General features: G+C 37.9%; 5 protein-coding genes across 5 annotated transcripts; 3 read left to right on the forward strand and 2 right to left on the reverse strand.

Moving 5' to 3' along the window:
• Positions 1-988: 988 nt before the first annotated feature.
• On the reverse strand, positions 989-10,782 carry LOC119984583 (phosphatidylinositol-3-phosphatase SAC1). Its single transcript, XM_038828598.1, has 16 exons — positions 10,461-10,782; positions 8,718-8,922; positions 8,462-8,627; positions 8,028-8,250; positions 7,267-7,343; positions 5,923-6,110; positions 5,683-5,780; positions 5,357-5,490; positions 5,130-5,264; positions 4,353-4,737; positions 4,085-4,206; positions 3,716-3,826; positions 3,347-3,556; positions 2,367-2,558; positions 1,600-1,711; positions 989-1,440 (listed from the first exon to the last, which is right to left on the reverse strand). The coding sequence occupies exons 1-16, from the start codon at positions 10,599-10,601 to the stop codon at positions 1,198-1,200; spliced, it is 2,742 nt and encodes a 913-aa protein (XP_038684526.1). The 5' UTR covers positions 10,602-10,782; the 3' UTR covers positions 989-1,197.
• A 524-nt stretch (positions 10,783-11,306) lies between these two features.
• LOC119984865 (protein SPA, chloroplastic) lies at positions 11,307-12,133 on the forward strand. Its single transcript, XM_038829004.1, has 4 exons — positions 11,307-11,513; positions 11,622-11,681; positions 11,780-11,826; positions 11,971-12,133. The coding sequence occupies exons 1-4, from the start codon at positions 11,352-11,354 to the stop codon at positions 12,056-12,058; spliced, it is 357 nt and encodes a 118-aa protein (XP_038684932.1). The 5' UTR covers positions 11,307-11,351; the 3' UTR covers positions 12,059-12,133.
• Positions 12,134-13,068: 935 nt separating this feature from the next.
• On the forward strand, positions 13,069-14,735 carry LOC119984586 (V-type proton ATPase subunit G1-like). Its single transcript, XM_038828604.1, has 5 exons — positions 13,069-13,223; positions 13,496-13,599; positions 13,692-13,792; positions 13,948-14,100; positions 14,515-14,735. Exons 2-4 carry the CDS (start codon positions 13,512-13,514, stop codon positions 14,089-14,091), a joined length of 333 nt encoding a protein of 110 aa, XP_038684532.1. The 5' UTR covers positions 13,069-13,223; positions 13,496-13,511; the 3' UTR covers positions 14,092-14,100; positions 14,515-14,735.
• Positions 14,736-15,652: 917 nt separating this feature from the next.
• Positions 15,653-19,245, forward strand: LOC119983533. Its single transcript, XM_038827196.1, has 5 exons — positions 15,653-16,534; positions 17,089-17,550; positions 17,841-18,218; positions 18,293-18,360; positions 18,743-19,245. The coding sequence occupies exons 1-5, from the start codon at positions 15,902-15,904 to the stop codon at positions 18,957-18,959; spliced, it is 1,758 nt and encodes a 585-aa protein (XP_038683124.1). The 5' UTR covers positions 15,653-15,901; the 3' UTR covers positions 18,960-19,245.
• A 670-nt stretch (positions 19,246-19,915) lies between these two features.
• Positions 19,916-24,221, reverse strand: LOC119984680. The gene is made up of 2 exons (XM_038828750.1): positions 24,079-24,221; positions 19,916-22,088 (listed from the first exon to the last, which is right to left on the reverse strand). Exon 2 carries the CDS (start codon positions 21,952-21,954, stop codon positions 20,170-20,172), a length of 1,785 nt encoding a protein of 594 aa, XP_038684678.1. The 5' UTR covers positions 21,955-22,088; positions 24,079-24,221; the 3' UTR covers positions 19,916-20,169.
• Positions 24,222-24,386: the final 165 nt, after the last annotated feature.

The following is a 24,386-nucleotide window of genomic DNA, read 5'->3' on the forward strand; positions in this document are numbered from 1 at the left end:
CAGAACATGAATCTGAGTATCCAAAAAAGTTTAGCTCGAACTCTTATCTGTGAAGCTCAACATTTATCTACCAATTGAAATTAGAAGACTTGCCTGGTTATGAGAACATCCAAAAGTCTTGATATATGTCGTCTGCGGACTGCAGCAAACCAAAAACATCAACAATCAATTACAAAACATATAATAACTGCGGGAGGCGAGGAGAAACCTTGATGCCAGGGATTTTTTGGAGGAAGGAGGAGCCAGTAGGTCATTGATTTGTTAGGTTTGTTCCTATTCTTCTTGAGCTCAACTCCAACCGAAAACAAGGAGCAATACCACCATCGCCTCTCCCGACCTGCAAATCCTCTATGTCTTCCATTTCGCTACTACGAACACACGTTCGGGACTGCAAAAGGGCGGGACTGACCATGAAAAGGATTAGCGCAAGGGAAAAAGTTGCAGTGTCGCAACTTTGGGCCTCTCCTCACCGGACTCAAGCTCATTAACGGCAAACCCTTTTCGGAGTACCGCACCCATTAGTGGGATGGGTCAACTGCAGGCCCAAACTCAGCTAGGCAATAGAATTTTCATAATCATAATAAGTAGAGGTGTAAAGTGGGTTGGCCCGGCAATGGAAAGGGCCGGTCCGTCATAGTTAGTGAGCCGGTCCACAAATATCAAATCCCATGACTCGACTTGCGTAGAACCAAAAGGTTTAAAACTAGTACGATGAATATTATTTACACTCCATTTTTTACTAAGTACACCCCATTAATCTTTTAAACAAACTAGAGTGGAGTGTACTTAGTAAAAAAATAGGATGCAAATAATGTTCATCATGAATAAAACATTAAAACCAATCGGGTCAGGCGCCCGTTAAGAGGTGCCGGGCCGGGCCGGGCCTAGCACGGAACATCTTATTCAACTGGGCATTTTACACCTCTATTCCTAAAAGTAGCAAATTCTCCTTGTTAGACAGGAACTCGGGTTAAACAGGAGAAAAAGATGATAAAACGCACATCTTATTGGACTTTGCATTTTAAGCAATACTTCAACTTTTCAAGTACCATGGCCTCAATACAAATCAGCCTGTGAAGAAGTACATTTGCAAGCATGATTCAGTTATACACTTATCAGCCCGCCTTTCCTAGCTCATTTTTACAACTTTACTAACAGAGTGAGAACACAAATCTGTGAAAGGCAAAACATTTGTTTTCAACTAGTATGAATCTTCTCATCCCCAATGATCCATCTTGTCAACCAGCATGGATCTTCAGCAATGGAAATACATGACTTCGGAATGATACCGAGATCAGCACCAATTTTCTCATATTCCTCTAGAGCTGCTTCTGTTTCTTTAACAGCATCCATTTCAGTATCGATTGTACTCAGGTCTAGAAAATTAGCATAGTGCTTCTCTATCTCAGGATCATGCTGGAAGGGATCCATAACCAGACCCTGCCAATTCCAACGATTTAGATTGTATTACAGACGGTTTAATGAGAAACAAATCAAACAAAACCACTATAAACTTCCAAAAAAGACGTTCCCGTCACAGTACAGAAATTGACCAGGAAATATAATTTGCTTCTTCAGATTATTTCTAGATTACATTACCTGACATAATTCAGTATAATTCTGATAGATTTCACTATTTTCATCACGATCACCCATTAGTGTACCGCCATACCAACCGTTGGCTTTGTCAACCGAGGTTATTGCAAGGTACCTGAAAATCAAAGCATTACAAACATTAACCATGCACAGCAAAACCAAGTTGTGACACAATGCTTAATGCAGCACTTGTTTGTAAGTTCTGCTAAACTCGGAAAGTAGCAAATTTAGGGACAGCGAACAAGAAAATATAAAATGAACATTAAGAACCCCCCCTACTAATGTGAACATTAAGAACAAGAACTAAAATCAAGATTAAAAGCTTTCCGTTTTAGTGAGCCTTTGTATATACAACTTGAACGAAAATCCAACTCATGAGAAGGAGAGATCGGAAATGCTGACAGAATTGAGCACATAAAATTCTGAAATGACAAGAATCTTCAATCAGTAATTTGTAGCCTGATGGCATCCCTCTGCTAATGTGATGTGGTGGAGAGTGAAATCATGGTTCATGTATCACAAGCAGGAAATTACACACTGACGGTGTTCATAAAATAACTTCCCAGGGTTCAGCCAAAACCCCAAAAACTATGCCACAGAAATATGAGTGACCTTATTTGTTAGCAGGCTTGAACAATATTTAGCAAGCCAACTCATAACCAAGATTGGATGGTTATGGTTAACAAAGCTACCAGTACCAGTACCAGACCATATCAGATAAGTAATGTGTCCCCCAGTACCATGGAAGGACATTCTTGGAGCAAAAATACCTCTGGAAAATGTCCTCTTCATTCATATCATGAGCAGGACAGAGCGTATTTAAGTTGTAGACGCTGTTAGCAATCATCTCACTGTGGCATAATCCATCTGCAATTTCATGAGAAGCCGCTTTAGGGGCGGAGCCACTTTCTTCAAACTTTCTCTGGCCGAAAAGCCAATTTGGGCTTTTCATCTGAATTTCACTGCATTGACAATGCCACAAAATGTTAATAACAGTAGTGCAGATAACCAAGCATGATATATTGTTTTCTAGCTATGAGCCACTAGGCAACCCATTTCAGCACAACACATAACATGGTCAAATTGGGACTGTAAAAAAAGGAGATGACTTTATGCAATAAATTTAAGCCCAAAATACAAAAAAGACTGAAGCTAAAAAGTGGGCTAAAAAGTGCTCATTAGTCCTGTGACTGAAACAGAAAAATGTCCCCAAATTACAAACCTTCACAAAACTAACAAAAAGAAACAGTGCTCCAAAATTTTGTTGAATGAACAAAACAATTATTTTGACCTTAAAAGATGCAAATAAATAAGTTTGCACCAAAAGCAAAAACAAGTAAAATGTTAAATGAAAAAAAAAAAAGGAACAGTGAAAGGAAATAAGGGAATGAATAATTCCTAAAAACTCTAAACCTGCAGAAAAACAACATGTTTCAAGGAAATGTTAACAGTGAAAGAAAAACAATCTTCTGGAAATTAGCAAGCACCACGATACACAAATGTACAATAAGATAAGGCCATTTGAGGAATCATTAAAAAATCACGTGATTCACGTCGCATCTATATTCAGAAAACTGTTTGAGAAAACCATAAGGAACGACATCAACAACATATGAGAAGCAAAGTGTGACAAAACAGTTAGTGTCAATTAACACGCAAGCTATGTCACCATGTGTGTTGTGTGTATCTGCAGAGAGAGAGAGAGAGCTAAAGTCTTCATAGGGAATTTCTGAGGTTTAGAAATAATTACGCTGCATCGGGTGCTACACCAGGATTTCCTGCAATGCCACCTAGTCTTTGGTCTGGTTCGCTGCAAAGTCTTACATTCTTTATTGCACTGCATGTAATCTCTATCAATTTATCAAATGATGTCAACTGCATCCGCGAAAAGTCTTCTTTGCAAGCAGGAGTAGGGGAAAGTTTCATGCCAACTCCTATAGGAGTAGCTCTGGCTTGCAAACTGCATAAGTTCGAAAAATACAACAATGATACATAGTTGTTAAAACACAAGGAGGGGCTGGAAAAAAATGAATGGAAATTCTTGATTAGTTGTGCTTAATATGTCCTTTGCATGTTGATCATTGCAAAGCCTCCAAAGAGAAAAAAGTTAAAAATTTACCATTTATCAGGGAATACGTCATCTCCAATCCCAGATACATGAAGATAATAATCAGAATCCAACTCCCAAAGAGCAGGTTTCCCTTCCTGCGGTTGGAAGTAACCCAAAAATCTGACAATACCATCCATAGTGGTACTTTAAGTTAATGTAAATCAACAATAAATTTAGTGAAACCAAATTAAAACTTAAGAACTCGTGGTGATATCTGCAAATGTGGAGCAACCTAGCCTATTGAAAAGACTAATTTCTAAGCAGGAAGTTGTGAAGAGAAGTTTCAAAAATACTTCATCAGTCTCATTCACTGAGCTGCATTGGAAAGGAATTTTAATAATGAAATCAGAGTAACCATGGAAGGGGAAGAAAGAGTACAAGTTTATTGCATCTTGCTTTTCCCCATCGGTGTAGGTATTGCTGTAGTAGCGCTTGATAGACTTTAGAAATTCTCTAGATTGAGTAGTAGCTCTCCACTTTCCCTGCCGCTCTAGAAATACCTGATACCATGATAAATAATTCATCCACTCAGTGTACATATGGGAGCCTTGTGCATGGGTGTTGTTTACTTTAATATACATATGGGTACATTGAAACTGAATGCGACATGCATGCTGCTATCTAATAATGCATGAGGAAAACATACCGTGTTATGAGCTGCAGAGCCTCCATATTGTTGGGCAAGTGCGTCTCCCATACTCTGATACATATCCATAAGAGCTGCAGCAATGGTGCTATCAGCATCCACTTTGGGTATGTCGGTCAAACCCATTGCATGAAGTTGACGGCCTAAAGCTGCTAGACCATAAGCATATTGAGCAACATTTGTACGATCCAAGCAGTCAATGCAGTTAGTTCGAAAAACTCCACTTTGAAAAAGAGGTTCCTGAGGGCCAGCTTTCTCTTTTTTATTATGTTCACTACTATCGGTCTCTCTGTCTCGATTAGTAATGGAATTTAAATTCTCATTGCTACTTCCAATCCTTGTGAGATCTCCTGAACTTGCTCTCAGATCTCTAACTGACGCATCTCTGCAGAAAATGATAACAAATAAAAAAAGGTGCATGTTCTCAGTCAGCCTGAGAAATATAGTAGGTGAAATTTACACCAAAATTCATAAATGAAGCAGACTTTTTTTAATAATTTACTAGAAATATACTTTTCGAATTACTTTTAATATTAGAAACAACAAAAAAATTACCTTCTGGATAACTTTTAATGTTAGAAACAACAACAAAAAAGTCTTGAACTTCAGCATCTTAGGTAATTTTCAAACCATAACAAAAGGATGTCTTGCACTATCTTTGTGAAATAAAGTTCTTTTGCATTCAAAAATAAATAACTATATAAAAGAACCCCATATAGCAAATTATTATGAAATGTGATAATTGATAAGATAAAATGCCAAAGAAAATTATAATACCTGCCGGTGCTCGTTCTACTAATTTGTTGGGCCCGCTTCTTAACAACAAGAGGTTTACCGCTATAGTAAAATCCAGTTAAATCAAGTGCTTCACTTGCTACAGCACCCAAAACAGCCAAGACATTGGCTGACTTGCTTTGAAAACAGCAAAGACAAGAACCATTATATAAAAATCACCTTCAACCAGAGAGAAGGGGGTCGGATCAAGGATATTGGTCAACAGTTACCTCTTTGCAAACTTGTGAAAGTCCCAGTGAATAAATTTAAGATGGTTTTCTTCTGAGAAAATTGTGTTCAGATAACCAACTGCATTAGCAAACTCGCGCCTTAGCATCATTTCTCGAGGCCTTTTTTCAACGGTCTGCAAAATTAGAAATTTACAAGAGAGAGATTAATTCACCTTTCATTTCCCAAAATATCTGTTATAATAAAAACTATACTAGAACTAATCAACTCAGTTAAAAACTGATAAAAGTCAATAGCACATCAATACAAATTGTATCATGTAACTAGTAAATCTTAAGATTGAGTTTCATTAGAATTCAAGAAGAACCTTAATTAAATTAAGCACAATTATTGGGTTGCCATATCTCATCATGAGATCTTCAAAATGCAATTTGGTTGCCTCGTAGGTGGGATCATACCGCTGCACTGAGATAGATAGGCAAACAAGCATCAGAGAACTTGCATAAATGTAGACAAGTGAAAGCACATAAAGAGTTCGATATTAAACTTAAAATGTATCAAGTAAATATTCTTACACATTATATTCATTCATAAATAAAATTCTCACATATTATATCAGGCTTGGGACTAAATCTTGAAGCTTCTTGGGACCAGAAAAGGGGAATTGAACCACGCATTTGCACGACAGAACTCATCTTTCCCTTGCATGACCCGGCTTCTTCATCAAGGACGATTTGCTCTGTCTCAACATCATTTGCAACTCTTCCTCGGTCATTCACTCCCCTTTTCAAATACCTGATCCATAAAGCCAATGAAATTATAATTAAGCAAGAATTCACATGTTCTCATCAAAAGTACAAACCTGTAATGAATAATACTTAACCTTCTAATTAAACAAGCTTTAGAAAAAACAAACCAAACCAGACAAAGATCAAGTATTTGAAGAAAGTGATAGGAGGTAAAAAAACAGATGACAACTCTTATCAACAGCTTCTTGCTTTAGACACAGCAGAACCTTGGCTCATCCTATTCATAATGTACCATAAAAGGTTACCATTTAAAAAAAGAAAAGGGTCTAATGCTGTAAACGTGTAGCCAACCCCAAACTTTTGGAATAAAGGCTCAGAAGATGATGATGTGCAAGATTTTATCAATTTGCATTCGATTCTGCAGATGCAGTCTTCCTGCATGCCATTGAATATCACCCTATGTTGTTTCCATCGTAAAAGCCAGTTACATGATAAAAATAATTCCAAAATGACTGACTATGCAGGTTTATTTGGCATATTAACCTTAGATTCATAAGTCCTTTAGCATCTAAGCATCTCCAACTCACACAAAACATAAGCTGCTTCACACTCATCTAACACTTGGCATTGATCTCCTAAAAGAACAACTTTGGCCCACATAACAGCCAAGCTGCTATCAGACAACCTAGTACGATTTTTGAATGGACTACTAACTGAGATAATATCAATATATCAGCATGAAGACCAAGGTTGATCTTGGACTTTAGTGGTGCTTTAATTTGTACTTCACTAACAACACAGAACAAATAAAGAGCCGCTTCAAATAATTTGATCTACATCTATAGCCACAATGTAACAAAGCCCCTTCTGCATGGATGATTAGATATATTGATAAAAGTAATAACAATCACATAAATAGAAGAAATTATGAAACTTCCTTCTAGGAAAAAACTTGATACGACCATAAGGCAACAAGGGAACTAAAATAAAAAAGGACAGCTCCATACACTATCTAAAATATTTATATCAACTCAACAGTATTCCATTTAATAACCAGCCTAAAATTTTAAGCCGTTGAGGCGTTGACAATCCAATATTTAAAGCCACCCAAGTCAATTCTCAACCAAAGATCTGGAAAAATACAAGGGAAATAAGAAAAAGAAAGGCAACCTCTGAAGTAAATATTTTAAATCAAAACATACCGGGTCCCTGCAAAGTGCCGAGATCGTCTAGAAACAAGAGAAAGACTGAAGTCCCTTCCAAATATTGACAGCCTAATCTGGGATCATCAAGTACAAAAGAATTGTGTAAATTATAGCACGAAGTTGCAGGTAAATAACAATAAAAGAGAAAAATACATAATTACTCCATCTCATCAAAAATTAAATTTATTTTCGCATAGCATTTCATGTAGATGTTAAAAAAAGAGACACGCAAAAGGTGTGGTCTGGTGAGTTTCTTTATCATATAATTCCTGAGTCCACACTAGTATTGTTTCACAGATGAAAACACCATTCCCTGTGCCTTGACCCCTTCACAACCCCCCATGTTCTCCTCCAGAAAGCTGTGCTCCAATTCTGTAGAAAACTTTTAATTTGCAACAATAATTTTGAAGGACTTAATTGTGCAAAGTTGAGGAACAAAATTGACCAAGCTACTAAAGTTAGAGGATGTGACTTATGTAGACAAATTAATACATATACATAACTATATCTAGGATAGGGCGAACATGTGGCTTAGTGATAGAATTGCAGGGGTACAACCTAGAGGTCACAAGTTCAATGCCTGGAAACAACCTCTCCAGATATTATGTGAGGGTAAGGTTTGGGTACATCTTGCATGTCCCCAACCCCGCCTACTTCGGGAGTCTTGTGTACAGGTGTTGTTTAGATTTTACATAAATATGTCTAGGGTGCGTGATGACACATAATAAGAAACTCAAAAAAAGGCAAGGGTTTCATACCTGCTTAAAATTCCCATGAACTAATGCTATAGTCCAAATAGTGTTGCCACATCTTGATCGAATGGCTTGAGTCAGATAAGCATTCCACACAAATATGCTATCATATGGCATCCCCTCCTCACACATTGACAGTACATTTTTTTGCAAGCTTCGCATTATGGGATATGTATAACTATAGAAAAAATCTTTGGTCAAATCTACACTGGACAACAACTTTTTGTACCTGCAGTTATTGGTCAAGACCCAGAAGAACAGTTCATAAGTTACAGAAGTTTGATTTTAAGGCAACCAATACTGGAAAACACAAATCGGTACATTAAAATCCTCTATAAAAAAAACCAGAAAAGTACGGATGAAAGGGTACATTCTTGTTTTATTTAACTAAAAATATGCAAAACATCAAGCAAACAAAAGATAGTGAAGTAAGAAATTACCTAAGCTCGGTTTTAGAGTGAGCCACATCAGTTTGAATTGAGACATGTGGAACTGTAATCAACTGGCTCTCATCTATGCTATATATAGCACGGCCACATAAGCATCCTATTTGCCTACGCTTTGTAACCAGAATCAAATAATACGACTCCAAAAACTTTATACAACCTAGAAAGACAAAAATATCATATGCAACACAATAAATAGACGCATATATTATAAGATATAGATGATATAAAAATGCGAACTAAAACTAACCTGCGATCCCATAAAATTTAACCACAAAGGTTAGCCCTCCAGTTGCACGATTACCTTCAGCGATCCGCTGAAGCAAATTCTTGATTTCTTGTGGCGAATAAACCACTTGATCCTCACTGATACTGAGTTCAGAGGGCTCCAAGCGATCAATCTTTAAAACTCGAAAGAACCTCTTCTTTCGATCACTTCCAATAAGATAATATCTCTGCTTAATCAAACCGCAACACATGAACCATAAGAAATGTAGTCCAAAATAGCATAAGAACTACCATCAGTTAAAAAAAATTTGGCTAGATCATTCACGTACTCTGCTTAACACAAATTTTGCACAAAAATATCATTTGAAATAAGCCAGTTGCACTGGGCCCGACTGAATCGAGATAGATGACAATTATTTCTCTACAACTGCCATATTCGAGAAATTTTGAACTGATTCCCAATATCATTTGAAATAAGCCAGTTGCACGGGGCCCAACTGAATCGAGACAGATGTCAATTATTTCTCCACAACTGCCATATTTGAGAAATTTAGAACTGATTCCCATTTTTTTCTTTGAATAATTATATAGAAATAACACTCAAAGCCAACAATAAGATGCCACTGAGAAAGAGCTCAATAACAAGACATATAACCCCGTCTAGGATCATAGACCCATATTGATACGGGCTGAAGAGCCCCTGGGCTGGACCACTCTTTCAATTTTTAACATGTTCTATTATTTCCTTATGTTCCAATTTCTTCCAGTCATTTCTTAAAACTTGTAGGGTCTTTTTTGTATTTCGAATAACTAAATTTGGGAATCGTTTTAACCTAGTCAAAGGGAGGAGTCGCAACAATCATTGAAGATTATAGAGAATTTGAGAAACAGCAACTGCCATATTTGCGAAATTTACAACTGATTCCCATTTTTTTCTTTGAATAATTATATAGAAAATTAGAAATAACACTCAAAGCCACCAATAAGGTGCCAATGAGAAAGAGCTCAATAGCAAGACATATAACCCCATCTAGGATCATAGACCCATATTGATACAGGTTCCAATCCATTCATATTTGCCTAACTTTCTTACACACTCCCACATCAAAAGGAACTCCTTTTACACGGAAGTCCATCCACATTGACCAAGCATGTACTTCACAAAATTTACTTAGGGTGATCTTTCCCCAATCCAAATATCCACAATCATTCCAAACCATTGGATGGTACTCATGATCTTCATTCAAACTTCCCAACAAGAGTCTCTTTTGGGTCTCTTAATCTCTTTACTCACATGACAGGATCGCAAAAAAGGGGCGAGTACCCAGATGGTTAAGTTTGAAAATGTACTCCTATAAGAGAAGGCTTCCCCAAGTTACAATGTCTTTTTCATGTTGGCAAATTTGTTTTCACGGGAAAAATGGCATTAGCAAGCAACATAATTAAAATCCTTCCATCCGTTCCCATTTTTCCTAAAATTTTATCATCATGCAAAGACACCGCAAAATCCAACACAAAAGGATTCATGAGTTTTCAGCTAAACAAGTTATATTAAGCTCACTAAGTTGAAGATGAAGATCAAATTAACTACAATACTGGAGCTCCATTGCTCCAACAACCAAAAAGTTGGACGGTTAATCAACAGATTTCAAAACTCAAAAGAACCCAAATTCGAAACTGCCTTGTTTTATCTCGTCAAACAAATAAAATAATACCTCCACAATTCAAAACAAAATGAACCAAATGAAGTCTAATTCGCCCTTACCGCTCTAGTCTCGTAGAGCATGAACTTCTCGAGCGAGTATGAGTTGGGATCAGTCTCGGGGTCGCTGGACGGATGGATCTTCGCGGATGACGGAGCGTGGGGCGGCAGCGAAGAGGATTTTGAATTCTCGGATTTCGCCATCGACGGAGATTCTGTATAAACAACAAACAATCATAGGCTATGTGTGCCTGTTGGGTCTGATCATTTTTGTTGGAAAATCAAAAAATTGGTAGTGGGAATTTTCTTGATGGAGTTCGTATTAGGCTTTTGATGGTGAGAAGAAGGAGATAGATTGGTTGTTCAAACTGGCGATTCCGTTAACGGTGACTGTTTGATATGCTAATTTTATTGGATTAAGAAATTAATATATTCAATAATTGGGTTTTTTTTAAAATTTTTAAATATTACTTTTTACAGGTATTGGCAGGAAGTATTTACCCCTCAACTTTCAAAAAACGCATTTGGCCCCCTCATACTTTCATTTTTGGAAGAATTTTTTTCCTAACCCACATTAGGTATTAGCCTAATTTTGAGGTGAAAGATCGGGGGCTTCGCAATTCGTTTAAAATTGTGACGTGAAAGATCGAGGGCTCCGCAATAAGTTTATAATCGTACAGTCTGACTCCGATGGTTTTAGTGGTGCATCACATCAAAAAATATTTTTGTTTTTTCATTTTTAAAATTTACATGACTTTTTCTCCATCATTATATATGAATTGTAAATCTTAGAGAATTACGAAAACCCAAATCCGTGAAAAAAAAAACTCGTGGATAAAAAAATTGTGGGCCACACATGAGAAAACTTGTGGATCTTATCACTTGTATTACCTTATCCACTTTTTCCAACAAAAGTATTAGTGACGGGAGATGAAGACGAGGGTATGAGCCAAAATGCCCAAACTCTTTGCCTGCAGCCATAACTTGTGCATTTCATCGGCATCACCAGCTCATACTCAACACAGTTGTAGCACAACATGGAAGGGTGTCAAGCAACAAAAACAGAGAAACATGATTCCGGCGGCCTCAAAATCCGGCGGCTTTTCACTTAACTCGGTAAGTCTCTGTTTTTTGATATTTCGATTATATATATATATATGTATGTATGTATGTATGTATGTATATATATAACTTCTTATACACACACAATTGCATGGTCCGCAGATCTTGAAAAGATGTGAAGCGTGTGGAGGCAAAGGTGCAGTTGAATGTAGAGGATGCAAGGTGAAATGATTATTATATGTGTTTATTCGGCCGGAGATGAGAAAGTTTATTTAACTTCTTTTGTAGCTCATTAATCTGCCTCGCATGTTTGCACGCAGGGAACTGGAAGGAATAAGAAGAATGGAAATATTTTTGAGCGTTGGAAGTAAGTGTATATATATATATATGTCCATGTATAATTAATTACTAAAAAAAATTATGATTTTGTTTTTAATTTCAGTACTCCACACACAGAGCTCTTGCTTGAAGAAAAGTTTGACATATATATATATATATTTGGTTTGATCAGGTGTTATGATTGTCAAGGATTTGGACTGGTTAGTTGTCCAAGCTGTGGAAAAGGAGGGCTTACACCAGAGCAAAGAGGGGAAAGATAAAAAGTTTTATATGGATTTTGGGACATTAAAAGTGTATTTCCATTGTTGATCATAAACATAAATCTCTTTACTTATCTTTTTTGTATAATCATGTTAAAAATTTATTGATGTTGGATTGTTCACCACTGTTTTGCTAGTATTCAAAGGGTGTTGACTTGTAGGAATGGAAGTTGTCAAATCAGCTCACATGAAGTTGATTCGAAGTGTGATTGTGGATGCGAAGAGTGTATAATATTATGGAAACCACTCGGGTGATAATATAGTGAATCTCTCTGGGATGATGTGAACTCGCAAGATTATGAGCTCGATTCTTATTGACAACTGATGGATGACAACACACTTACATTATCATGGAAAATAATTTTTCATGCCCAAGATCATAGCATTGATAGTCTAAAGCATACTATAACAGCATACTTTGTTGATCACAAATTGATTGATTGTCCATTGAGAGAGAGAGAGCAATCCTTATGAGATTTCTTGATGAATTTCATGTTTGATACAAGTGAGACCACAATTGGTGTGTTGGGGTGTTGTACAACTCTCATTTGGTTCAAAACCCTAACTACCCATGATGGTTGGGAACCCTTTGTTGGAATGGGTTGACCCATCTTGGGTGCCCACTCCAAGTGCACCATGGCTAGCACCAAGCTAGCCATACCAACATAAGTAATATTGTTATGGTCATGTGCTGAAGATATTGGCCTAATTTATATTGTGCTCGTAGACTTTGGCCCAATTTTTATAATGTTCGTGGGTCTAATGGTCTGAATTTAATTTTATATCAAATGTGTGCAAACTTGTATTGAATTTATATATTAGAAATAATAATTGAAATCAACAAATAAAAGTATTTTTCGTGGAAGTAAATTTTTTTTTTTGCATAAATATAATCCCATATAAAAAAAGTTGATTAATATCAATATTTTAAATAATTTGATGTAAAAAAAAAATTCACAGAAATCTCAAGACGATAACGAAATTAACATTGAATAATTTCTCCGAAATAATTCAATTTTGACCAAAACTAACCCCTTTAAACATGGCGAAGAAGAGTAGGGTGTAGACCTCTCCTTCCTCGCCACTCTCTCACTCTTCTGCAGCATCTTCATTCTCGCATTCTCATCTACTACACTGTCATTTCTCCGTTCTGGGTTAGCTTCAGGTAATTCACCTCATTCTTTTTTATGCAAAATAAATGTGATTTCATGTTGAATTAACAGTTGGGGTTGTTCTAAAATTTTATTACCTTCCAATTGGTGTAATGTAATTGGATTTCAGATTCTCAATTCCCCTCACAGTCACTGTAATATGATCGAAGATATTTTCGGCTCTTTTAAGCACACTTTTTTCTAGGCTTCTTGTTCTTAAATTGATGGTTGTGCAGTACATTGAATTTTCTTCACTGAATTTCTGGGTTCCATTTGTTTTTCTCAGAGATTGAATACTTCAAATGGATTCCTTAAGAGGTCAAGGAGGCATTCAGATGCTGCTCACTGCAGAACAGGAAGCCCAACGCGTTGTCACTGATGCTAGAAACTGTAAGAGAGGGGTTTCTTTTGGGGATAATTAAGGGATTAGGTTTCTTATGTTTTTCTTTGATTTGTTATTTATTATATGTCATAATGTTCAGTGAAGATGGCAAGGTTGAAGCAAGCCAAAGATGAAGCTGAGAGAGATTTGGCACTCTACCGCTCAAATTCGGAACATGAGTTCCAAAAGAAAATCTCTGAGGTATAACAGATGTTTCATAGATATGATATGAATGATTTTTTGACATGTATATGTAACTTCATCAGGATCAATGGATTTTGTGCTGCAAATCTGTAATCTTTAGTATGTTTGGCTTACAATGTTGTATCATTTTCACTTATACCTACTTCCTGCAGGCAAGCGGTAGCTCTGGCTCGACTGTAAAGCGGCTGGAAGAGGACACTGACGTTAAGATTAAAAACTTAAAGGATTCCACATCTTGGGTCTCAGCAGAGGCTGTCAACACGCTCATCAAGTATGTTGTAACAGTGAAATATTGATGCAGAAAGGTAAGCAAACTGAATGAATCAATTTGGTTAATGCCTTGGCTTTTATAGTTTTTCCTCCGATTCAAGGTACTGTGGAGAAATTCTGCTGCTTTAAGTACTGGATGTAGTTTCATAGCATTGACGCAAAATTGTTGAACAGAAATTCTATTTTCTTCTATTAACACATTTCCTACTTCCAATTGATCGATGATCAACCATCGGCTGCATCCTTCATTAGAGAGGAGGGGAAAAGATTTGCTTTGCTGTTAACCAGCTTTTGTTGTGTTAGACATGGACTGAAATCACCTTCTCGTTTGGATGCATGAACTAGCCAAAAGTTTATTCCATGAATCTTGCTTGTTCAATCTAAAAGAGCTTTTGCTTATCAAGACCGCTACATTCAAATACTGACTAGACTTTGAATCTTTTTTTCAGTAATCCGGTTGTGGTAGAAGGAGCAGCCAGCCCGAGTTTTGAGAAAGTTGAACTGCAGAAGGTGAAGAAAAAATTACCTGCTAAGTAATTGCTATCTTCTTTTGGAGCAATGCTCAATGATTACCAGAGGATTGTTAAATAAGTATTTTGCATCATATATAATTTTATTCTAGAAGTCATTTTTACAGCCTTTCTAATGCCAATAAAAAGTATGTTTGATTGTTTTTATTATATTTTTGCTAGTCTGGTGTAAATGATCCGTTTACTAACAACACTTCAATTGAGCCCAAGGGTAACAGAAGACATACCCTTTTACTACTTCCTTATCATATTCTTTCAAGCTTGTCACTCTCCTTGAAACATAGAGTATATCACAGTCTTTCAAACTGGTTCAAAAAGAAGGTGATAGTGATGGAAGCCAAAGTTTTGGAGGGCTGAAATCGAATCATTATGCACAAGATAGCTTACAACTTCGGTTTGAGAAATTGCTCATAAGTCGGGCCAAGGATATTTTGACTTGGAGTTTGAGAGAAAGCCTCCCGGATTTTTGTTATTTCCATTCCTCCTTCAAACAAGTACAATTGGAGAGATCCTCTGGGGTGGGGCCTTGATCGTCCCCAAACCCCAGTGTCAAAAATTTCCAAGGCTGCTTGCATTCATGTCTGGAGAAGTTACTCAGGCAGCAAAGTGCGTGCTTGCTGCTTGGAGAGAACAACCTTGAATGGGGATCAAGGTGAAGCTTTCCATTTGCGCCAAGTACTTAATAGTGGTAAGGTTGTGAAATTCTAGCTGGTATATTTGTCGCACTTATCATCTTCTGTTCATGTGGGCAAGTTGGTTTTCATCTGAAGATGTCACACCGGCGGGCATCGTATTGTTTGTGGTATTTTTGCCCTTCAGAGTGGAAACCCTCTATGTATGGGCGATCTGTGTTTCCTGCTTCACTCCCTTGTAATGTTGCGGTATTCTGTACAGGACTGTTATTCAAAATCGAATCCGAGTCAGAAAAATTGGATCATCCGGAGCGGCGGATAGAGTTGTTTTGTCACCCCTGCTCCTAGCTGTGGGAAGCTGTAATTGGTAAAATACTAAAAGCTTGTGCGGAAATTACCAAAAGACCAGACAGAATCCCCCTTAATCCGCTTTTTTATTATGTAAAAGTAAAACATTCCTTAAGCAGAAAACCTGAATTAAGACAAATAATTATCATTTAATACTATAAATTAGAGAGCAGTTACAAATCCTCTTTTATTAGTTGCTCAGACAAACGCAAAGTCCCAAAAACCCTAATTTGAAATTCTGAAAGCACAACACTGCACCAGTTTGAGCCTTCCCGCCCTAATCTCACGGTGTTGAAGCTAAACGAGAGTGAGAATGCTTGTTAGGGATGCAGAAGTTGCTAAGCCGAAGCCCCTCAGGCCCCCTCCTCTGTACTCACGCTAATCGTTCTCTGTCTCTTCCTACTCTGTTTGTTGGGTTTTGTGCCAACGAGATTCGGTTTACGTCTTTGACTCCTGAACCTTTAACAATGTCCGCCAGTACTACCACCGCCTTTCCTGGCGGTGCTTCCACTCTTGCCTCTTCCTTAGCCAAGAGGAGTCTCAGTAACAATGCTGTTTTCTTCTCTCGCAATTACAATAGCAGTAGCAGCACCTGCCGCTGCTCAATAGGTGATAAGGAGTCAATAAAGGGGTTGCCTTATCGGGCATGGATGGTGACCCGCCCCGCGTGGTTCCACACGGTCGCTGCTGTAGCGGCAGCAGCGGATGGGTCTAGTGAGTGTCAAAAGGGCTTGGGGAGTGGGAGCGGTGACGATGCAGAAGAGGGCATAATGGTCGAGAAGGAAGCTGAGGAGAAGCCGGTGAAGTTGAATAGGCGGCAGAGGGGTTCGGGTAGCGGAGGAATGGCAGCCAATGTGGATTTGTTGACAATACCAGGTGTGGGACCCAGGAATTTGAGGAAGCTGGTTGAGAAGGGAATTGGTGAAGTCGCTCAGCTAAAGCAGTTGTATAAAGATAAGGTATTTGGCTTCGTATTTTTTGTCTGTTGATTAGAGTGTTTCTGTTTGAATTTTATTTTGTCTTTTATTTTGTTGGTGTGGAAACTGTGTTCTGCCAAACGCATTTTATCTTTTATGAAATCCGCTTTAAGAATAATGATGATAGTGCTAATGGACTGCGGAGTTTGTTAGGTGAAGAAGCGACCCGGAACTGGGTTGCCTTTTAAAAAAGGCTGTTTTCTAATGTATTTTTTTCATTTTTTGATTGTAATTGGATGGGGAATTTATTGCTGCTATTTGTCTAAATTTCACATATATAACAACCGATATTTTTTGATATTGAGGTGAATTTTCTGCATTTTTTATGGCCAACTGTTTGATAAGCCGATGGGGATGAAGTAAATAGGCTGTTCTTATTTTTTGTTTGTTGTTGTTCTAACTTTCAAATTTTAGATTTTAATAATTTGTTGAGATGATAATATAAGTCTTTCATATGAACAAGATTACGTTTAATTATTTGGTATGGTCTATTTCAGTTGCATGCTGTCTGACATTTCCATGCCGTGTTTATGCAGTTCTTTGGGAAGTCTAGTCAGAAGATGGTAGAGTATCTACAAAGTTCTGTAGGAATTATTCACAGAAACCATGCTGAAAGTATAACAACGTTCATAAAAGAAAGTGTTGACGGGGAGTTAGAGGACTCAAACTCAGATGTGAAGCAAGCCCCGAAAAAACGACTAACTTTCTGTGTCGAGGGAAATATTAGTGTTGGGAAAACAACGTTCCTTCAGAGAATAGCCGATGAAACACTTGAGTTACGCGATCTTGTTGAAGTGGTTCCTGAACCAATCAATAAGTGGCAGGATATTGGACCTGACCACTTCAACATTTTGGATGCCTTTTATGCTGAGCCAGAAAGGTATGCCTATACCTTCCAGAATTATGTCTTTGTCACCAGAGTTATGCAGGAAAGAGAATCATCTGGTGGAATTAAGCCCCTCAGGTTGATGGAGAGAAGCGTTTTTAGTGACAGGATGGTAAGCATCTCAACGTCTTCTAGTTTGTCTTATACATGTATAATTAGGTCATCTTTCTTTTTCAATCATAAAGTTTGCACCTTCCACTGTGCTTATTATTCTCAAGCCAACATAATTATGATACTCTGGGCATAAAGAAGAACGAAAAAGAGACTTAATAAAGGATCTGGATCTTCACTAATGTTGATTGTGAAGTTTCTTTTCTCACTTGGTTCATCTCATGCACAAGGACAAAGAACGTGATTAATTAGTTTCATGGCTGATGCATTTTATCTCTGATAATTAAAAAGGTCTTTGTTCGTGCTGTTCATGAAGCAAATTGGATGAATGAGATGGAGATCAGCATTTATGACTCTTGGTTTGATCCAGTTGTATCGTGCTTGCCTGGGCTTATTCCTGATGGTTTCATCTATCTTCGAGCGAGTCCTGATACTTGCCATAAGAGAATGAAGCTACGTAAGAGAGCAGAAGAGGGTGGTGTCAGCCTTGAATATCTCCGTGACTTGCATGAAAAGCACGAGAGCTGGCTTTTCCCATTCCAAAGTGGAAATCACGGTGTATTATCTGTCAATAAGCTACCCTTGCATATGGACAGCTCTTTACATCCTGATATAAGAGACCGTGTTTTTTATTTGGAGGGTGATCATATGCATTCAAGTATTCAAAAGGTACTCTTTCTACTTTATTTTTATTTTAAGTTCTTAATTACATCAAAAGCTTATTGTTCTCTTGCTATTGGCAGGTTCCCGCTTTAGTTCTTGACTGTGAACCAAACATTGATTTCAGCAAAGACATAGAAGCAAAGAGAGAGTAAGATAACAATCCCTTGCAACTTTGGACTTGTCTAAACCTGGGTAGAGCATTTAATTTTTGTAAAATGTGGCTAAACATTAAATGGTTTATTTCACTCAAAAATAATCTTTTGTTGTTTTTATTGATACCGAGGTGATTATGTATGTAATGAACTTCTCGAGTTTTGTAATGAATTGGAATTTGGCAAATGGATTCATTGCTTGTGGCTTATCCTCCAAAAGGGATGGAGCTCTAAGTGCCATGCTTTGTCCCAGAGGATATGTGCTTTCCTATATCTGTCGCTTGTGTTGGGAGTCATGATAACAAAGTTACTCTTTTCATTGAATCATATGATTATATTCCTTTGGATTAATTTTTTTCACAATTTGATTTGGCGAAGGTATGCCCGGCAAGTGGCAGAGTTCTTTGAATTTGTGAAGAAAAAGAACGAAGATTCATCTACCCCAGCTGGTGAACAGCATCCAACGGGTATTGAACGGCAGGTCTTACTGCCCTCAAAAGGTGGATTTTGGGTACCAGATGGGAAGCACTTTCCAGAGTCGGCGCTCAAGTCTTTAGATTTCAGACGAGCAATGTCCATCATGTCTGGCCAGTAATTTTCTTTTTCCCGTTGATTTCTCCCAAGTCTCAAGTTATAGCTCAAGATGTGAGGTATCTGTTTTTTGTGTGACATGCCTCTGGATGATTTGTCTTGTTCTTGTGCAGTAGATCTTTCTAACCCCCAGGCTTGAGATATGTAAAAAATAAAAATGTCTTGTGGCTGTTTATTATGTCGGTAGTTCGCTGCTTAGTTGTAATTGAAATCCATGTTAAGGTTGCTTGAGATTGAAAGATGCTGAAATTTCTGCAGATATGGTGATTTATAAATTATCATACAACTGAGCTTCTCTTGTCAAATGTTATGATTTACAACCGATTTAACCCACTTGCTTTTCTCCCCGTTGTCATCTGATGTACAAAATCTTCTTGGGGAAAGGCTAAAAGGTGCCTGTTTACTGTTCTATGTGCATCTGCTATGCGAGAGTCTCGCTCTGGGAAGAGTCTCTGTTAATTTTTTGTGCAGGACTGATGAAAACTGGTAAGACTGAAATTGAACTCAAACTGGGAAGCTAAACCTCAAGTGACCAAATAAAGGGGTAGCACGGACGAGGGCTCCTGTAGTAAAGCCGCGTACATCAATCAATTTACTAAATTCAAATATTGTGTGGACCTCACATTGGTAATTGGACTGGACATCTGTGATTAAAACTAAAGTTATTTATATTGTAGGAGCCCTTAACCCGGGGGTAGCAGGAGCTATGCAGCAATTGCTCGTTCGATCTTTAGAAAGCTTATATTTTCGGATACATTATGGATACATTTTCATAATGTAACTCCTTGAGGAAGAGTAAATCAAGGCCAGAACAAGGGTCTGAGGGACACTGCAGCCCTCAAATCTACCAGAAGGTAGGCATATAACAGCCAGTTGACGAGGGATTGCTAAGCATGAATGAAAATAATTTCTTGGTCTACTGAATCGATCGGAAGCATCTTCTTCCTTTGAGAAATGACATACAGTTAAAAGTGTTCATCTTATAATAACTTCAAACATTACATCAGCAGTACTGTTACGCAGAAGCATTCAATTATAGCTTCTGCAATACTGCAACTCAGAAACATAAGAGAACTACTGTAGGAAAAAAAAACTAATCCTTGCTTTGCAACTGCAAATGAACAATTACGACATACAATTCAAGGCTACAGACATACTGTTGTTCTTTAGCAAGTCCAGACTAATAAAGAACTAAAACTCGTAACAATTCCTAATCAAATTGGCATTGTACATTTCTTTTGGGAATGTCCTAACAAATGACAGCGACCACATTGGACAACTCTCTTCGGGCGTTTGAAGTTCTCCAGACGTAGAACCTTCTTTCTGGGCCTGCCTGGGGGCCGGCGAATTTTGGGTGCATGTATCACAAGATCAGCCTTGGCACCTCCACCCTCGGTTCCTTCACCGGGCTCATTCCAGAGACTTTTGTCTGGAATAGGATTTATCATTTGTGAATAGGTTTCCCGATAACTTGCCACTGTGAAACAAGGCTCTGCAAATAGATGGGCGTTCTGCCCACAAGAAATAAGCGCTGCAGCGGCGTGTGCGCAAGGTAAACCATAAATCTGCCAACGATGACATGAGCATACACGAGTTCGTATGTCCACAATATTTGTGCGTTCAGTTGACACAATCTCAAACTCGACTTCATTAGCACGTAATACCTGATAACAACGGGCATCTGCAATAGCCTCTAAAATATGCTTCTCAGCAGATGGTACAAGAATTGAGGTCATACTCATGCACACTTCCCGCCGGTCATGAAACCAAGTGGTTAACTGATGGCGAATATGCTCCATCATCTGCACAATAGGTCGTTCATGACATTCAAGAGCCCAGTTATACAACAATTCTGTTACCCCTAGCATAAAATGGCCATATCGTACGCCCTCAAAATACGCAACAGCCCATAGTTGAGGAGGGAAATGTTGAAACCATGGTATCACATCTTGTGAAATTTCAATCATCTCAGATATCTTGCTCTCAAATTCAACAGCTGTAAGGGCATAAACAGCATTCCAGAAAATAGTCACCAACTTCGTATTCTTGAAAGTATCACGGAAATTTTCACTAACATAGCGTAGACAAAACCCATGACAAGCACTTGGAAAATGTGTTTCTACAGCCTCTACAATGCCTTTGTGTCTTTCAGATAGTATTGTAAGTCTAGGCATGTTATCAGTGTTGACTCCAAGAAGCTTCCGCAACTCTGACATGAACCACATCCAATTTTCATCACTTTCCACATCAACAATAGCCACTGCAAGGGGAAATAGTGCATCATCTGCATCAATAGCCGCTGCACAAAGTATTGAACCCAAGTATTTTCCTTTAAGATGTGCTCTATCAAGTTCCAAGAGAGGCCTGCAAGCATTTATAAACCCATATATAGATGCACGATAAGAAATGAAAAGGCGCTGGAAACAATTTTCTTGTCCTATAGCAAAAACAGAAGCAATGCTTCCTGGGTTGGTTTTCCTTATTTGCTCACAGTAAGCAGGAAGAAGGCGATATCCTTCTTCGAAAGTTCCATGTAGTGCTGCCATGCTGCGCTCCTTCCCACGCCAGGCTTGCATATAAGACACAGCAACTCCATGCTGATCACGAATATCTTGCAAGATCTCTTTTGGCTTATACTGTGGATTTTCACGAATACGTGCTTCTACAGATCTAGCAACCCAGCCAACCGATGCTTGCTGATGATGAAGGTTGCGAACACCTTCACAGGTATGCTCCCCCTGGAGGGTTCTAATTGAAAAGGTTGGAACTCCGGGGCATTTTGCAACATGGACACGCCATGGACAACCTTCTTTAGAACATTTGGCGATAAAACGGCTACGATCTGATTTTACTATCCGAAGGTCAAAATGCAATGCTATAGCAATATCCTTCAGTGTTCTTCGGCAACTTTCAACATCAGGAAATTCTTGCCCAATAACTAAAGTAGGATCGGATAGAGTAATAGAAGCATCATATGTGATTAAAGAATGATCAGCCATGAATCCACCAAAACAAAGAGTGGCGACTTCACCAGATTCAATGGATTACATGCATAGTGTATACAGGTTAATTCTTCAAGAATGCAATGCTTCAGACTCAGCCACAACATAAAATCCCCAGTGAGATATAGATACTACAAAATAGCAGAAAAGGAAAATTTATATAAAAGAACCATTAAAAGGATTTATCCATGCAAGGTAAAAGTGACAATAGAAATCCAGTCCAACCAAATGACAACATTAAAAAATTACTACGAAACATTGAAATATAATGAAACTTTCAACTTATAGAACAACTGAACAACATCAGTGCAGGGAAATTTCTTCATGCGGTCTTAGGCATCTTAATTAATTTAGCCATTAGAAGGACAATCATAAACCTCTATAAGAAAAGGAAGACCCATGAGAGTCATATGCCTCAAACTTTTAAGTAAGGTTAAAAAAAATACAAGAATAATATTTAAAAGAAGACAACCATTGGACGTCTATGAAATCAAATCTATGCAATAAGCACATTGAAAAGAAAACTAGCGCGACTAAATACCAAACAAGCATCTTGGCATGTAATATGAATGCAAAAATGAGCAAATATTGAAGATACAAAGAAATGAGTTGAAACCCCGCAACCAAGTGGAGTAGATTTATTAGGTAGTAAGTATTCTGGGTTTCAAGCTTAGCTCTGTGCCAATTAACTGTTAGGTCTTTCTTTTGGAACAAACATAAAGGTGACAAAGATTTGAATGGGTTTGAAAAGAAGAAGCTTTAGTGCTGGAACAGAAGCTTTCGCTCTCAAAAAGAAGTGCACTCATTAAAAAGCACCTTATCCATTGAAAATAATAAAAATAAATAAATAAAAGCAACTAATCCAAATCCAATCTATTAGCTTACTATGTCTGTTTTCCAGGCCGGCCTCCCAATAGCAGGCGTTTGGAAGACTTTCAAACTAGAATCTTCTGGGGTAATGACAGAAAGCTCTAGAAATATCATTCAATAAAGTGGGAGAAAGTGAAGCAACTGAGCACTTACAAGTAAATGCCATGGAGGTTCTATACGGAAAATGAAAGTTAATGGAGACAAACTATTCAAGCACAATACGGGTTAGAACATGAAAATGGATATCAAGGGGAAAGGGATGCATGGGCAGAGGGCAGGTGGGGAAGATTGGAGAACTGTAGGAAGAATGGATTCATGTTCTAACTATGGTTGGTATGGGGAAAGAAGTGGACATTGGAGTGGCAAGCCTCCTCCAAAGGATCACTTCTTTGATTTGTGTGTTTACCGTTTAAGCATGAGACAAAAAGGCAAATGTGATTGCTAATTGTTAATTCGAGATGGTGAGGTTATTTGGAATGTGTTGTTTAACAGAAAGGGCATGGATTGGGAGTTGGATGTATTTGATGAGTATTTCAAGCCATGTTTTACTGGAAAATTCACCCTTAAGACTAATATGCGGGGACATCGCTCACACCTAATGAGAGATGCTCCTGAACTGGTGGTTGGGGAAAAGGCTCATTACTATAAAGCTCTATATAACTTCAAACCTCTCAAGCACTATAGCAGCCTACGGGACAGACAATTTGTCTAGTTCTACACAAGTAGAGAGGAACTTTTGATTTTGGCAGAAGGATATTTAACTCTGCATATACCCAATAAGGAGCTACTCAATCTAATCTCCCAAAATGGCTTGCTCTATCCTCTCCCCTGATTTAGTGCACAAGCTTTCCCTACTACTTCCAGCGACCACCATCAATACATACATTTTGAATTTTCTCGTAACACACATATACTCTCCCATAAGCGTCTGTGATCGATAACAATGCTAATGGTATTGCCTCCATTGACAGAAATTACACCTACAGGTACTGCTGCTATTCTCTTGGCATATCAGAATCATTTTTCTTCAAGGAAAAAAAACCCCCAATTCGAAAATTCATGCGATCTCTTATTACAGTTGCCTCAAACTCATTATTTCCATGGGTTTACTTGCGTTTCTGTTGAATTCCAAATTGAATAAAGAAAATAAAGAATTTTTACGAGTTCAAATGCCCAATAATAGAGAGAGAGAGAGCAGTTCAAATGCGAGCCAAAGAAATAAAATACAATCAGGGGTCAAAGAGAAAATACCTTATATAAGATGAAAAGAGAGAAGAAACCCGTCGCCAAAGCTCGCGCAGCATCGACCGGAGGATAAGAGCGCGGTCGTGGGTACAGTGTAAGAGAGGGGAGATCTAAATAGAGAGATTAAGACAAAGAAAACTGAGCGAGTACGAGGACTTAATTTTGCAATCAATATCTTTTATTGAAGTGGGAAACACCTATATAGCTATTACATTGGTTTACAATCAATGATCTACGTAATTACAATCTCTATCAAAGTCACTATCAAAGTCAACAATTGAGGCATCAATTAGTCAACAATTGAGGCATCAATT

The sequence above is a fragment of the Tripterygium wilfordii genome, chromosome 18 (assembly GCF_013401445.1).
Source record: "Tripterygium wilfordii isolate XIE 37 chromosome 18, ASM1340144v1, whole genome shotgun sequence".
Lineage (NCBI taxonomy): Eukaryota > Viridiplantae > Streptophyta > Magnoliopsida > Celastrales > Celastraceae > Tripterygium > Tripterygium wilfordii.